Consider the following 17808-nt stretch of genomic DNA (forward strand, 5'->3'; position numbering starts at 1 on the left):
GGAATAATTAGTATAGATTGGGTCAATTGGTTGTGGCTATTGTCAATATTTGCAGGTTTGTGAATTTGGGTAGTATCTAGTATAGGGGAGGTGCTATCGAATTTTTTTAAAAAACATTTGAATTTAATTATATAATTATTTGGTATATAAAATTGTGTAGATGCGTAGAACAAAAAACCACAGCCCATTGCTCACGTATGGTCACAACTAGTTCTTCTAGCACCGCGAATGATATTTCCTTAGGTGCCTCTCAAGAAGAGGCACTTACACCACCTGCGCCGATCAACCAATGCCGCCTCTTTCCAGTGCTAGTTCACACCGCATAGGTGGCATGCCTCCACAGCGAAATTAATTTACTCGTAAGTACGAGGCACAGTGGAAGGATGACCTTTCAATGTAAGTTTGTTAAGGTTTTAGTTTTTTTTTTAAAAAAAAAATTATAAAATAATTTATGACTAATCACTATTTCATTAATTTCATTTATTTTCAGGTTCACAAACATTGAGGCCGCTCTAGTAATATCATCAGCGTTTAAATCGTCAATGGAGATTCCATTATTTCAATGGAGTCAGATATCCAGACATCCTGAATGGATGCCTAAAATCAATGCATGGTTTGACACATTTGAGGTTGGTGTTAATTTATAATTTTCAGCTTATTTCTAATAAATTATATAATATAATTATAAATAATATATTATTTTTTATTTAAAAATTATTTATTTTATACACATGGACAAATTCTCCTAGGACAGTGAGCATGACACTGTTTGTGAGGAGGGTGTGAGAAAATCAACACGGCAACTAGGTAACATAAAAAACAATACAACAATTTTTTAGAAAAAAATTTAATGTTTCAAAATTTAATTTCTCGCTATGGAAGTAGATTGCATGATTTTTGGTAATGAAGCCAGAAAAGGCAAAACAAACCGCGAGAGATAATGGTCTCCAAGGCTGGATTGATATATGGCGGTTTGGAGGGATTTCAAACCGATATACATCCCGGAAAAATATATGGCTGCTTTATCTTAAGCATAGTGATGTCTGAGCGGTTCACAATGACAGTCACAGTCTGGTGCTGGCAACCGGAATCGGCCAATTCATGGCTCGTATGACAATGCTCACTGGCGACTCCATTCCGTTTGCTGCACATGCGAAATGGATGGTAAAATTAATTTTAAATGAAGTATATTGTTAAATTAATTTGTTGTTAATTAATTTTTTTTTCATTATAGGCTACGTCTCTTGGACGTGAGCCGAGCCCGATGGAGCTGTTGTTGAGATGCACTATGGAGTCAAGACCACCAAAAGGGGGCTCAACAGTTCGTTGACAACCGTGCTCAACACTTTGTGGTATGTTTGTTCAACCATTTTATTTTGTAAGTTATTATTTTTATTGAATATGATGATTACTTTTTTCATTTTCAAGAGACCTATAATAGCCGGTTGAGGGAGAGGTATGGGGACAATCTTTCTACCCATCCGGAATTCGATCCGGATTTGTGGATGGAGGTTGGATCGTCCGGTGGACCCGATAAAAATCGGGTTTACAGGATCTCCAACACTATGGCCGAGAACTTGTGAGCGGCCTGTAGTGTCTCAACCATTGGAAGCTCCCAGTCAGTATCGAGCACCCAATCTAAGGAGTTCGTGGCCTTTAAGCAACACATGGCTCATCTCACCGAGAAATATGAGGAACTCTCGGCAAATTATGAACACCTTCGCCAAATGATCATGAACATGGCATTACAGAGTGGTGATCCATATGCGCCTCCTCCTTTTTGGCCGTATAACAACCAGCCTCCTCCTCCTCCTCATCCTCCTCATCCTCCTCCACCATTATGTTAATTTATAATGAATATATTATTTAATTTTTAATGGTTAATTTAATATTTTTTTTATGAAACACATTCAATTTGTAATGAATATTATTTAACTTTATTTTTTTATATTAATAAAAAATTTATTTGCAAAATTGGTTTTTTTACAATTAATTTATATAATTTTATATTATGAATTCTAAATAATTTTTTAAAAAAATATTTAAAATTATGCAAATAAAAAATATATAAAAAATACTCACCAAGGGTTTTATCAATGGAATCACTCCATCGGCATTTCACAGTAGCTTGGTGCAAATTTCACAATCGACGACGGGTTTATCAACGGAATCAATCAGTCAACATTTCACAGTAGCTTGGTGCATATTTCACAATCACCGACGAGTTTATTGACAGACATAGTTTCTTGGTAATGAATTCACTCACTAACGGATTTAGTCCGTCGGTATATTTCAAGCGGGAACTTTTTTTTTTTTTGTGTGCAATTTCCGTCTGTAAAATCATCGACAATTGTTTTTTTTACCGACTGCTTTAGCGACGGAATTAGGTATTACCAACGAAAAGAAAGTTGATGGACTGTCTCTGTCAGTAATTTTATTACCGACGAACTATGAATCACACATCGACGGAATATGTCCGTCGGTAAAACTGTGAAATCTTGTAGTGAAATTTTATGCCAAGAAAAGATTCCAAATAACTTTGGCATAATATGGACCACTTTGCATCTAACTATAAATTTATATGATATTTGGAAAATAATAAATTATCTCCTTAGTTTCAATACCTCAACAATGACCCGTTAATTAATTTTAGAATGTAAAATTAGTAACATAATCACCACTATGAATCAAGGACCATTACTTTTTTTATTCTTAGGGACCAGATTTTGACCCTTCAAATACAACAATCAAAGCATACGCATTGGTGCACATCGTCTCTTTGATTTCATATATTAAAAAAAATAAAAATTGTTCCTATATATATATATATTCTATACACATCCTTGCTCAATCAGGGCCTACTTTCTTATATTTTATTATTTTTAACGTTAGGGACCATATTTTTTGTAATTGTTTTCTATGGAATCAGGGACCAGATTTAGACCCTTCGCTACAATTTTAAATCTCATTGAATATATAATTAGAGAGATACAAATATGTATCTCCTTCCACTGCCTCAATAATGATATCATAATTGTCTATTTTGGTTGATGAGGTGTACCAAGATTGAATGGGAAAATTAACGTTATTATTACATTCCATCCATTTCAATCTATATCATAAAAAGCTTTGTAATTGATATTTTACCTGCTCCATGCAATAAATAATAATTAAAAATTTAACGGCTTCATCAAAACCTTTTTATGAAATAGATTAAATGAATGGAAAGTCAAAATAACGTTAAAAAAATTTTATATGATGAAAAGGGATATTAGTTTTTAAAGTATTTGGTCATTTTCCTTTGACTATGTGTTGATAGTATTTTCTTAAGACAAAGTAAATACAATTTTAGGTTATTAATGAAATTTGATAATTTAACTATGAGTTGTATGACCCGCGCAATGCTGCGGGTTAATTGGTGAAGACTATTTTTGGCATAATTATGTTTTCTATTAATTTTTACCCATTTTGTTGCATCTGCTTTGTCGCACGTGTGCGGCGTCGCGACAATCGTCCACCCTTAAAGAAAATAGAAATAGGTCTATTTGGAAAATATAGAGAGACAAGGAATTCTTGTCTCTTATCAGTAAAATATGGATTAGGAGTCGTCACCTAGTATTCTAGTCATGATAAACCCTAACTGGTCTCAAAGATTAGGTATGGACTCTAGTTGTATAAAGGAAATGTATTAGCACCCCAATTACGTCCTACCTAAGAAAACTCCTCTGTAAGGAGATCCTTACCTTATCGGGTAAAAACCTAACAGCTCTAAGTCGTTAAAAGAAAATACTTTTTTAATATTGGGTATACGTTTTATGTATAAATTCATAATTCTTGATACTAAAACAAAACAAAACAAAAATTTTAATATTTTTTAAATTTTGGCCAATGTTCTCTAGACTTTAATAAACTGGTTATTAAGGCCAAAATGTATGCTAAAACATTGTTTTTTGGTGTATGAAAAACACGATATGATTTTTTTTAGCTTTGAGACACTTGGCTGTATGCACACAATACATTTTTTTTCTTCTTTCCAATTTTTTTGGTATTTTGGAAGTTCTGACAAAAACCAGGTATTTTAGTATCGGATTTTGAGTTTTTTTTTTTCAAGATAAAATAAAGACTGATATTAAGCAAAATGACATAGAAAATACATGGGAAAATTGTAAAATTCCAAAAAATATTTAAATGTGTTTTTTTTTTATTACGAAAATGGGCCGGACTCGACCCAAATGAGTTGGCTAGGCTGGATTCCTCCCAAGGAATTATTCACTTTTCTGCATGCAAATGGAGGCAAGGGCGAAGCAAGAAGAAAATAAACAGGCCAGCAGAAGGTTACCTGGGAGTGGTGCAGCCAAAGCGTGGCCGTTAACAGTGGTGACGGTGATGGCGGTTACAGTGGCAGCTTCTCCCCTGTTTTCTCTTCTTCTATGCAGAAGCAAGAGCCTCCATTTTTTTTTTCTTTTTTTTTCTTCTTCTACTCGACGAGTTGCTACTATTGGTGGCAATGGAGAGGAGGCGCAACAATGGCGCTGTTGGGTTGAAGGTGGCCGACGGTGGTTCTTTTTCCTCCTCCTCTGTTTTTCTCCCTTTTCTTTTATCCTTCTGTTTATGTTCCCTCTTTTTCTCTTAGTTTTCTTTTTTTTTGTTCTTTCTGTCCAGGCCTTCTCTTCTATCCTGTCTTTGTTCTTCTCCTCCCCAGTTTTTATAGGCAAAAACAGGGGAGGGCCCCCAAATAATTTATGATTCGGGTTATAAGATCATAAGAGCTTCATAAAAAGCATATTGAAATAAATTATAAAGTTTAATTCCTAAAGAACTTAATATTGAATGATGAAATTGACAATAAAAATTAAATATTTAATAAAAAAACAAGTCACAATTCTAATGAACAAGGGTAAAAGTGAATTCTCTTTATTATAATTATAATATCATGTGTATATATTTAAGATATTGTGAACAATAATGTAAGGTTATATGTGGTAAATAAATATGTAGTTAAATAATTAAGAGTTATAAATGACCTTAAACAATAGATTAATAAATTAAAAATATCTTTAGATATATAAAAATTATCATATATACTGTAACACTAAATTTAAAACAGAATACAAGAATAATTAGGCATTAGGAACACCACCAGAAATTCGCTTAATACCAATAGATTTACCGACGGAATATTTCTGTTGGAATTTGAGGTCGAACTTACCGATGAAATTTTTTTCGTCCGTAATTCCATCCGTATATCCGATGGAAACATTCGGTCGGTAATTACCGACTGAATTACAGACATAAAGTTCAGAATTAAAAAAAAAGGCAGTTCACTGACGTGGAGGTTTTTGCGAGTTATTTTTACCGATGGAATCACTGAGGGATTCAAAACGACAACTTCGTACGGTGACGTGACCGGTTCACCGTTTAAAATGATGACGCAATTACCGAGGGATTTAAAATGGCAAATCCATACAGTGACGTGATAATTTTTCCATCAGAATAGCCGACGGACTCACTGATGAAATACGTTTATTGGTGAAACCGTCGGAAAAAATTAATATATGCCCACTCTACCGACCCTCTCCTCCCCTATTTCTCCTTCTTCTTCCTCATCCCAACTCTCGCCATCTGCAAACAACCGGCACCCTAAAAAAAAAAAAAAAAATCTCCCTCTTCTCAGCACAAGTTATATTTCTTGAAGTTTTCTGGTCACAGCATCCGTATTCTGATTTACTGATGGATTTTATCGATTTTTATAAGTAATTCTATCTTTTAAAATTTTAACATTTAAATGTCAATTTTATTGTTTTTTTAGTATATTTATTTTGTTAGTAGATGTACAAGTTTTATTGTTATTTCTCAAACAAACTTGTAGTATATGAATGTATAATTTTATACTTGTTATGGTTTTTTTTTAAGATTTTGTAAGATTGTATTTGTTTGTAAATTGTTAAAACTTTATGGAATTACCGAATTACATGTGCTGTTTTGAAATAATTAATAACTTGCTTAATGGGTCTATTTTAAGTTTTATCAATAGTATTGCAGAGTTTGTAATTTCCATAAATTTATATGTATTAATTTGTATAGACGTTGATAATTGATAATAAATATTTAATATTTATGAGAAGCTGTGATTGGTTTATTGGATAATCTCGAGGTAAACCAATATTTTTGCAAGTTTATTTATCTAACATAGTTAATTAATATATGTTGTCATCATAATAGGTTTGATATAAGTCATGGATAATCGTTCATGGATGTATCAAGATTCACCCCAAGGATTGCGGAGGATGGATTATTGTAATGGGGTTTAGGGTTTTATTAATTTCGCAACATCTATTCCGAGAAATTTTACTAGAGGCAGTATTAGGTGTCCATGTAGAAAGTGTCAAAATAAAAAGTATCTGCATCTAAATATTGTAATGATGCATCTTCTACATAAAGAGGTTATTTAGAATTACCAGTGTTGGTATGCACATGAAGAAGTATTTGTTAGTAAGAAGAGAATGGGAGAAAGGGTGGTTGGGTCAACTTCTAGTGCTAGCAACGTGCATGAAGCGGCAAATGACAACACTAATCCTTACAGAAATGTGGTTATGAATGGAATGAGAATGAATCAAGGTAATGTCAGTCAATGTCCAATCATAGAAGAAGAACTTATTGTAGATGCAGCTAGGTTTTTTGATTTGTTGAAAGATTATGATGAACCATTATGGGATGACTACACAAACCAGAGCAAATTATTGGCTGTCGCCGTGGTGTTCACCATCAAGTCATATCACGGGTTGAGTGAGGCCGGGTATGACAAAATTATTGAATGGGCGAGAAGCATTATTGAATGAACTTCTATACTGCGATGTCTATGATAAAACCCCTCGGTTTAGGATACCAAAAAATTGACACGTGCTCTAACTTCTGCATGTTATACTACCTTAAAAATTCTGAGATGACCGAGTGCATGACATGTGGGCTTTCCCGTTACAAACCCAAAACTGGCAGAGGAAAGACTCTAATGGAATATAAAAAACTTAGATACTTCCCAATCACACCTAGACTGCATAGGTTATTCATGTCACCAAGAACTGCTGAGCACATGACATGGCACCAAGAACTGCTGAGCACATGACATGGCACCAAGCACATAATGCGGTTGATAGAGATGGTGCATCCTTCTGACGGCGAAGCGTGGAAACTCTTTAATAGTGTGCATCCTCACCTTTCAGCTGAATCAAGGAATGTGCATCTTGGGTTGTGTACAAACGGATTCAACCCATTTGGGCCATTTGCTGCTCCTTATTCTTGTTGGCCGGTCATACTTACAGTTTATAACTTGCCACCGGGAATGTGTATGAGGCCAGAGTTCTTGAATTTATCTACTGTCTACCCGGTCCAAGCAGCTCGGGGCGAAATATAGATATTTGTCTTTGACTGTTGATTTATGAGTTGGCGCAATTATGGTCCTCTGTTGATATCATGTCATTCACGCTAGCAAACGGAGGCAAAGCTTCTTTTTTTTTTACTGTCACCATCGCTTCTTGCCACTTAATCATAGGTATAAAAATAACAGAAAAGATTTCTTTGTTGGTAGAGTTGAAAACGATGTTGCATCCCCGCGTCTTTCTGGTAAATAATTGCACGATGTTGTTTTAGAGTATGGTGACATTGTGTTTGGCCTTCAATCAGGTAAGCAAAAGTTTCCTAGTTTTGGTTTGACTCATAATTGAGTAAAGCGAAGTATCTTTTGGGAGCTTCCTTATTGGAATACCAATCTGCTCCGCCATAACCTTGACGTCATGCACATTGAAAAGAACGTGTTTGAAAACATTTTCAACACCTTCATCGATGTGAAGGGGAGGACAAAGGACAACATCAAGGCTAGATTGGATATAGCTTTATACTGTAACCGTAAAAATATGGAGTTGGTTTATGATGAGTCACAAGTCGCAAAACCAAGAGCAAGCTTCGTGTTAAAGAAAAACGCACAACTACTAGTCTACAAATGGCTTAAGAGTCTGCATTTTCCAGATGGACATGCATCAAACATATCAAGATTGGTTAATATAGAGGACTGCAGATTGTATGGAATGAAGAGTCATGAGTGTCACGTGTTTATGCAAATACTCATCCCATTAGCTTTTTGTGATTTGTTGCTAAAGGGAATATGGGATGCACTCATAGAGATCAATAATTTCTTTAGAGATATATGCTCCAACAAGTTGAATGTTGAGCACATTGAGAGGCTTCAAACGAATATCATCAAGACACTGTGCAAACTTGAGATATTGTTTTGAGCTCTAGCAGACAAGCAAATGTCAATGAAGATGATGATATCCATATTGAAGATTGCGATGAACGTGATGACTATTGAATTGATGACGAAGAAGAAGAAAATTCTGACTAACTATCAGAATGAAGCCTATGTAAAACATTTTTTTTCATGTAATATATATTATGGATGATATATTTTGTAACACGAAATATTAATTGTTTAAGCATTGTTGTTATTGTTTTGTGCAATGGACAATTTATCATTTAAGTGTTTGCAGGAAGGTAAATAGGCAATACAAATAAAATCTTTCTTATACAATGCCACAATTACTGATGTCCATACCAACGGAATAACGTTCGTTAGCATTTCATAGAGAGTTCGAAAATAATTACTTGAAATGCCACAATTACCGACGAAATAATATTCATTGGCATTTTTCAAAAATAATTACTTGAAATTCCACAATTAGCGACAGAATAATATTCGTCCGCATTTCACAGAGAGTTCAAAAATAATTACTTGAAATGCCACAATCACCGCCGACGTTGTCGACGGCTTGCAGTCCATCGGGAAGTGTCAGCGGGTCAATATTACCGACGGATTGTGCGAATTCCAAAGGGCGGTGCATTAAATGCATCTCTGACCGCGTCAGGTTGCTGATGGAATTACCGATGGACTGTGAAAAATATGGAGGGTAATTAAAAATGTTGGTGCGAAATTCAAAAATTACCGACGGGATTTTTGACACTTCACCGATGGAATAAATTAAAATAATAATAATTTTTTATTTCTATCGGTGAATCCGTCGGTAAAACTGCCCTATAAATCCCAACGACCACCCCTTCAATTCATTTTTTCATCTCCTCCGTTTTTCACCTTAACTTTCGATTTTTTTCCTCTCAATTCTTCAAGGCTTTCACCTGCAATCTCTAGCAAGTTTTCTTGTGAATCTTTATTAGATTAAAAGGCATGTGTTTCCTCTATTTCATTTTACTTTAAGGCTTTTTTTGTTTTAGCTATTTTTATTCATGATTTGTGTTTAATTATTTCCATTGATTTTAATTGTTAGTCTAGATTTTTTTTTTAATTTATTGTATTGTTGTATTGGCATAATTATTGAATAATTTGTTGAATTGTAATTCTTAATGTTGAATTTACCTTATTATTAGTAATTGAATATGTTGGAATAATTATTAATTTTACTCTATTATTGCATGATTTGTGTTTAATTTTTTCCATTTATTTTAATTGTTAGTCTAGATTTTTTTTTTGAATTTATTGTATTGCTGTATTGGTATAATTATTGAATAATTTGTTGAATTATAATTGTTAATGTTGAATTTACCTTAGTATTAGTAATTGAATATGTTGGATAATTATTAATTTTACTCTATTATTGCATGATTTGTGTTTAATTTTTTCCATTTATTTTAATTGTTAGTCTAGAATTTTTTTTGAATTTTTTGAATATATTTTATTATTGTATTGGCATAATTATTGAATAATTTGTTATTGTAATTGTTAATGTTGAATTTACCTTACAATTAGTAATTGAATATGTTGGAATAATTAGTATAGAATGGGTCAATTGGTTGTGGCTATTGTCAATATTTGCAGGTTTGTGAATTTGAGTAGTATCTAGTATAGGGGAGGTGCTATCGAATTTTTTAAAAAAACATTTGAATTTAATTATATAATTATTTGTATAAAATTGTGTAGATGCGTAGAACAAAAACCACAGCTCGTCGCTCATGTATGGTCGCAACTAGTTCTTCTAGCATCGTGGATGATATTTCCTTAGGTGCCTCTTAAGAAGAGGCACCTACACCACCTGCGCCGTCAACCAATGCCACCTCTTCCAGTGCTAGTTCACAGCGCAGAGGTGGCGTGCCTCTACAGCGGAATTAATTTACTCATAAGTATGAGGCATAGTGGAAGGACGACCTTTCAATGTAATTTTGTTAAGGTTTCAGTTTTTTTGAAAAACAAATTATAAAATAATTTATGAACTAATCACTATTTCATTAATTTCATTTATTTTCAGGTTCACAAGCATTGAAGTTGCCCCAGTAATATCATTAGTGTTTAAATCGTCAATGGAGATTCCATTATTTCAATGGAGTCAGATATCCAGACATCCTGAATGGATGCCTCAAATCAATGCATGGTTTGACACATTTGAGGTTGGTGTTAATTTATAATTTTCAACTTATTTCTAATAAATTATTAATATAATTGTAAATAATATATTATTTTTATTTAAAAATTATTTATTTATACACAGGACAAATTCTCCTAGGACAGTGAGCATGACACTGTTGTGAGGAGGGTGTGAGAAAATCACACGGCAACTAGGTAACATAGAAAACAATACAACATTTTTTAAGAAAAAAATTTAGTTTCAAAATTTAATTTCTCGCTATGGAAGTAGATTGCATGATTTTTGGTATGAAGTATAAAAAAAGACAAAACAAACCGCAAGAGATAATGGTCTCCAAGGCTGGAACGATGTGGCGGTTTGGAGGGATTTCAAACCGATATACATCCCGGCAAATATATGGCCACTCTATCTTAAGCATGTGATGTCTGAGTGGTTCACACGACGCTCACAGTCTAGTGCTGGCAACCAGAATCGGCCAATTCATGGCTCAATGACAACGCACACCGGCGACTTCATTCCGTTTACTGCACATGCGAAATGGATGGTAAAATTAATTTAAATGAAGTATATTGTTAAATTAATTTTTTGTTAATAAATTTTTTTTCATTATAGGCTACGTTTCTTGGACGTGAGTCGAGCCTGATGGAGTTGTTTGTTGAGACGCATGTATGGAGTCAAGACCGCCAAAATAGGGCTCAACAGTTCGTTGACAACCGTTCTCAACACTTTGTGGTATGTTTGTTCAACCATTTTATTTTGTAAGTTATTATTTTTATTGAATATGATTATTACTTTTTTCATTTTCAAGAGACCTATAATAGCCGGTTGAGGGAGAGGTATGGGGACAATCTTTCTACCCATCCGGAATTAGATTCGGATTTGTGGATGGAGGTTGGATCGTCTGGTGGACCCGATAAAAATCGGGTTTACAGGATCTCCAACACTACGGTCGAGAACTTGTGAGCGGCCTCTAGTGTCTCAACCGTTGGAAGCTCCCAATCAGTATCGAGCACCCAATCTAAGGAGTTCGTGGCCTTTAAGCAACACATGGCTCATCTCACCAAGAAATACGAGGAACTCTCGGCAAATTATGAACACCTTCGCCAAATGGTCATAACATGGAATTACAGAGTGGTGATCCATGTGCACCTCCTCCTTTTTGACCGTATAACAACCAGCCTCCTCCTCCTCATCCTCCTCCACCATTATGTTAATTTATAATGAATATTATTTAATTTTAATGGTTAATTTAATATTTTTTTTATGAAACACATTCAATTTGTAATGAATATTATTTAACTTTATTTTTTTATGTTAATAAAATATTTATTTGCAAAATTGTTTTTTTTTAAATTAATTTATATAATTTTATATTATGAATTCTAAATAATTTTTAAAAAATATATTTAAAATTATGCAAATAAAAAATATAAAAAAAATACTCATCGAGGGTTTTATCGATGGAATCATTTTGTCGGCATTTCACAGTAGCTTAGTGCAAATTTCACAATCGCCAACGGGTTTATCGACGGAATCAATGAGTCAGCATTTCACAGTAGCTTGGTGCATATTTCACAATCACCAATGAGTTCACTGACATACATAGTGTGTTGGTAGTGAATTCACTCACCGATGGATTTAGTACGTCAGTATATTTCAAGCGGGAACTTTTTTTTTTTGCACGCAATTTTCGTCTGTAAAATCATCGGCAATTTTTTTTTTTTACCAACCACTTTAGCGATGGAATTAGGTATTACCAATGAAAAGAAAGCCGATGGACTGTCTCTGTCGGTAATTTTATTACCGACGAACTATGAATCACACATCGACGGAATATGTCCGTTGGTAAAACTGTGAAATCTTGTAGTGAAATTTTATGCCAAGAAAAGATTCCAAATAACTTTGGCATAATATGGACCACTTTGCATCTAACTATAAATTTATATGATATTTGGAAAGTAATAAATTATCTCCTTAGTTTCAATACCTCAACAATGACCCGTTAATTAATTTTAGAATGTAAAATTAGTAACATAATCACCACTATGAATCAAGGACCATTACTTTTTTTATTCTTAGGGACCAGATTTTGACCCTTCAAATACAACAATCAAAGCATACGCATTGGTGCACATCGTCTCTTTGATTTCATATATTAAAAAAAAATAAAAATTGTTCCTATATATATATATATATTCTATACACATCCTTGCTCAATCAGGGCCTACTTTCTTATATTTATTATTTTTAACGTTAGGGACCATATTTTTTTGTAATTGTTTTCTATGGAATCAGGGACCAGATTTAGACCCTTCGCTACAATTTAAATCTCATTGAATATATAATTAGAGAGATACAAATATGTATCTCCTTCCACTGCCTCAATAATGATATCATAATTGTCTATTTTGGTTGATGAGGTGTACCAAGATTGAATGGGAAAATTAACGTTATTATTACATTCCATCCATTTCAATCTATATCATAAAAAGCTTTGTAATTGATATTTTACCTGCTCCATGCAATAAATAATAATTAAAAATTTAACGGCTTCATCAAACCTTTTTATGAAATAGATTAAATGAATGGAAAGTCAAAATAACGTTAAAAAACTTTTATATGATGAAAAGGGATATTAGTTTTTAAAGTATTTGGTCATTTTCCTTTGACAATGTGTTGATAGTATTTTCTTAAGACAAAGTAAATACAATTTTAGGTTATTAATGAAATTTGATAATTTAACTATGAGTTGTATGACCCGCGCGATGCTACGGGTTAATTTTTTTAATCAAAAAGAAAAAAAATCCAGGTTCACTCGTCAAATTAGGTTAATCTATCAAACCCGGGATCCGTATCATGAAAACCTGATAACTAAATAAAAAAAAATACCATTAAAAACTAAATTAAACAAAAAAATTCATTGAAACAAAAAAAACAAAGAAAATTAAAAACAAAAAAATGAAGAAGATAGTTTAGGTTTCATTTACTTTTTAGTATATGTTATAATTATAACTATAATTATAATATAATAATTATAATAATATAATATATTAAAAATAGGGAAAGTTACAGTACTTTCCCCACGCCTTTTAGAGTATTGATTAATTCATTATCAAATTTATATTTTTTTTTATTTTTATATATATGACATGGGATTAGTAGCTCACAAGTAATAATATGTATAAGAGAAAATAATAATATATTAAATAATAAATCATGATTTCAGCATCAAATGATGTTGTTGATGAAATCATTTTAATCCCAACAACATTAATTCTATCTTATGTAAAATAAGTACTTTAAGTTATTATGCAAATCATCATAATTTTTTATTGATTATTGGGTTAGATCTGATGCACTTATATGGAATGAGTTTGGTTCAAGATTTTAAAGGAGTTAAAAAAAACTTATTTTCTCCAATTATATATAAAGAAATATAATTTACATGAAAGATATTTTTTTTTTATTTTGGTTAAAAGATTCTTCTATTTTGGACTCTTTACAATCATTTTCAAATACTTTTGTTTATTAAATATTTTAATTAACAGTAATTGTTATTAAATTCTCAAACAGGTCTAAATATTGTGCTGGAAGGGGAACACATCATGCACCTCCTCTCCTTAAGTCTTCTTATCTAACATTTTGATAAAATTTAATTATATTTGCTTATTTAGGACCATATATATATGCAGATAATTTTGAGGGGAAAATCAAATTTAAAAGGCCACTTAACTTGATGGTGACGCCGCCCTAAACTTAATCATCCTATCGTCTGTTGGTGATTTATTTAAGGATGAAACTTGTAAAATTATGACTCTGTGTAATAAACCTTTTGGCCTCTTACATGAATTTTTGGTAGGCAAAATCTCAATCATATCTTCTCTGTGTATGACCATCCAAGAACGCCAAATATAAAAATATATTTCAAGAACCATAAGTGAAAGCATACGATATAATTAATTACAGTTAAACCTATATAAATTAATATCTTTGGATGATAAATATTGATTTATTAATTAAGCTATTATTTATTAATTGATCTATCGGACAGAAGAGGGATACAAAAGCAAATGTCCTATCAAGGCTTATTGCGGCGTCTGAAATTAAAGAGAAAAATGGACTTTTATTGATTATTTAAATTATATTTTGACCCATATAACCCAATAATTATATCCAATATTTTCATTTGTCTTGTTATAGGTCGTTGCGATATATACTAACAGTATAAATTATGGATGGGTAAAACACTAAATTGTGCACCATCTCAAACACACTCCAGCAAGAGAGAGCGACGACAACAATCATGGGTTCTGAAACAGTGCCAAAAATTCCTGCTGTTCATTTGTCCAAGGAAAACTTCGAGCCTGGCTCTAGTTCCTGGCTGGCGGCTTGCAATGATATCCGGCGAGCACTTGAGGAATACAGCTTCTTTGAAGTAGTATACAGCGAACCTTCAATGGAATTTTACAGGGAAATTATATCGGTGCTAGAGGAATTGTTCAATCTCCCTGATGAAACAAAAACCAGAAATACACATCCTAAGATCGGCCACGGTTACATGGGGAAAATCTCTGGCTTCCCTGAGGGCTTGGGGATCGAGTATGCAACAAAGAAAGATGAATGTCAAAAATTTACAAGCCTTATGTGGCCCGATGGAAATGAAAGATTCTGGTAAGATCTGCATATTATTATATTATGATTAAATATTTTTCTTTTTCCTTTTCCTTCGACCGATCATCTGAATCCTTGCATATAGCTGTATCCTCCTATGCTAACATTAATGTGAGCTTAATTAGTATGATTTACTTGCTTTTTGTTTGTATCTTTAGTGATGTCATCCACTCTTATACGAAGATAGCATCTGAACTAAATCAGATGCTGGTAAGGATGTTGTTTGAAAGCTATGGATTGAAGAAAGACCACGAGCCTCTCTTAAACTCAACAAATTATCTCCTACGTCTGTTGAAATATGGAAGATCACTCGGGGAGACGAATGTTGGTTTTAAGGCTCATATGGACAAGACTTTCTTGACTCTACTTTATCAAAATCCTGTTAACGGTTTAGAGATAAGAACCAAGGAAGGAGAGTGGATTACTTACGAGCCTTCTTCACCAACTTCATTTGCTGTCATAGCTGGTGATGTATGCATGGTGGGTTTATCCTATTTCTTATTTTACAAGATTCCTATTTCAAACGATACACACACACACACACTTAATCGATTCATAACACTTGATCATGAATTGTGTCGTTTGAATAGAAAATCTTGGTTGGTGCTGTGTAGGCATGGAGCAATGACAGGATAAAATCTTCTTACCATCGAGTCGTTGTAAGCAGCGAAGAAGACAGATATGCACTGGGGTTATTCACATTCTTAGATGGGGTGGTGCAAACAGCAGAGGAGCTAGTAGATGATGAACACCCATTACAGTACAAGCCCTTTGAACACCAGAAGCTTCTTCATTTCTATGAATCATCCAATGATCCGGATAAACGTGACATCAATATCATGAAAACCTTCTGTGGTGTTTAATTCTCTAAAATGTAATGAGATTATGCTGCTTGACATGTCTCCTTTTCCTTTGTTTTTCCTCCATCGATTGTTTTCAACCAGTCTTATCTGTATCTCTTGGTTGAATCTCTAAAATGTAATGGGACTATGCTGCTTGACATGTCTCCTTTTTTTTTTTTTTTATGTTTTTCCTCGGTCGATTGCTTTCAACCAGTCTTATTTGTAACTCTTGGGTCAATTTCTAAAATGTAATGGGATTAATTATGCTGCTTGACATGTCTCCTTTTTTTTATGTTTTTCCTGGGTGGATTGTTTTCAACCAGTCTTATTTGTACCTCTTGGGTGAATCTCTAAAATGTAATGGGATCATGCTGCTTGACATGTCTCCTTTTCTTTTGTTTTTTCTCTGTCGATTGTTTTCAACCAGTCTTATTTGTACCTCTTGGGTGAATCTCTAAAATGTAATGGGATCATGCTGCTTGACATGTCTCCTTTTCTTTTGTTTTTTCTCTGTCGATTGTTTTCAACCAGTCTTATTTGTACCTCTTGGGTGAATGAAGTGTTTAATTATTTGGTGAAGGCTATGAGTCATGTTCTGCCTTGGGATTATTGATCTTGTTTCCAAACAACTTTTTGCGATTAGATTTCTGAAGTTTCAGAAATTCTAAATTTAAGCCCTTCCATCAATATCTTTATACATTGTTGTAGGAATTATTTATTGCAGAGAATATTTAAGCCCTTCCATCAATATCTCTATAAATATTTGAATAATTTGATAACACAATTAACACTACCAGAAATTCAACTAAACCCATCAGAATTACCAACAGAATTTTTCTATCGGTAATTTACGGTAATATTTACCGATGGATGTAAATCCCTCATTAATTCTGTCAATATAAAATACAAAACTCCTTGAAATATCAATTGAGATCTTGGTTATATGTAGTTATGGAGAGTTTTGAGGTTTGTTCTAGATAATATTTGGACAAACCTCAAATATACCCCGTCCCCCAACTATTGGAGTTGTATAAGTTTTTCCCTAAATAACTTTCTATATCAATTTGGTTACAAAAAAAAAAAAAGAGATCAATCGCCTAAATATAAAAAATCTAGGTAACAAACCTAAAAGATTTTTGCATAAAATAAGTGATCTTATGTTTTTTAACCCTTTAAACATCATTTGAGCCTAATACATGTTCATTTTTTTATAGCAATGAACTATAGCCTATATTTTGTGCCTATAAAAGTCATTTATGATATATATATATATATATATATATATATATATATATATATATATATATATATATATATAACTTGTTTGCATTGAAAGCTGCTAGTCTCTATAAAAAGAAGAAAAATCATGACTTGTTTGTACATTATATGTCATTTTTTAACACGCAATTTGTCGCACCCTCACGGCGGAGCACGGCGTCGCGACAACCATTCAATTGATTTCGGGTTATTTTTTTGTTATTGTGTAAAGGAGTCACCACCTAGTATTATGGTCACTAGAAACCCTAACTGGTCTTTCAGAGATTCTAAGGCAAGGGACTGGTTGCATAAAGGGAATGTATTAGCATCCCTAGTAGCCTATATTTTTTGTAATTATTATGTTTTGCTTTCATTAATATCTTGTTTATGCTTTTCATTTCCTTTCCTTTTCTTAGTTAACTTGTATCTTATTTATGTTCTTGTTTTGTTCATTTATGTTTCTCTTCTTCATTATGTTTAGCTAAGTTTATTATGTCAAGGTGAAAAGGTTACACTAATGATGTAAAAATAAGTATAGTGTAAACTCAACATGGACCTTAATGTTTAATATTAACATGTCTTATCTTTTTATCTTACTAATTCGTAATACC

At 32.9% G+C, this 17808-nt stretch overlaps 1 protein-coding gene across 1 annotated transcript; it reads left to right on the top strand.

Annotated features, from left to right (window-relative positions):
- The first annotated feature begins 14670 nt into the window (after positions 1–14670).
- LOC118031747 (probable 2-oxoglutarate-dependent dioxygenase AOP1) lies at positions 14671–16429 on the top strand. The gene is made up of 3 exons (XM_035036241.2): positions 14671–15098; positions 15257–15578; positions 15713–16429. Exons 1-3 carry the CDS (start codon positions 14731–14733, stop codon positions 15959–15961), a joined length of 939 nt encoding a protein of 312 aa, XP_034892132.1. The 5' UTR covers positions 14671–14730; the 3' UTR covers positions 15962–16429.
- The last annotated feature ends 1379 nt before the right edge of the window (positions 16430–17808 follow it).

This window comes from Populus alba, chromosome 1 (assembly GCF_005239225.2).
Source record: "Populus alba chromosome 1, ASM523922v2, whole genome shotgun sequence".
Taxonomy (NCBI): Eukaryota; Viridiplantae; Streptophyta; class Magnoliopsida; order Malpighiales; family Salicaceae; genus Populus; species Populus alba.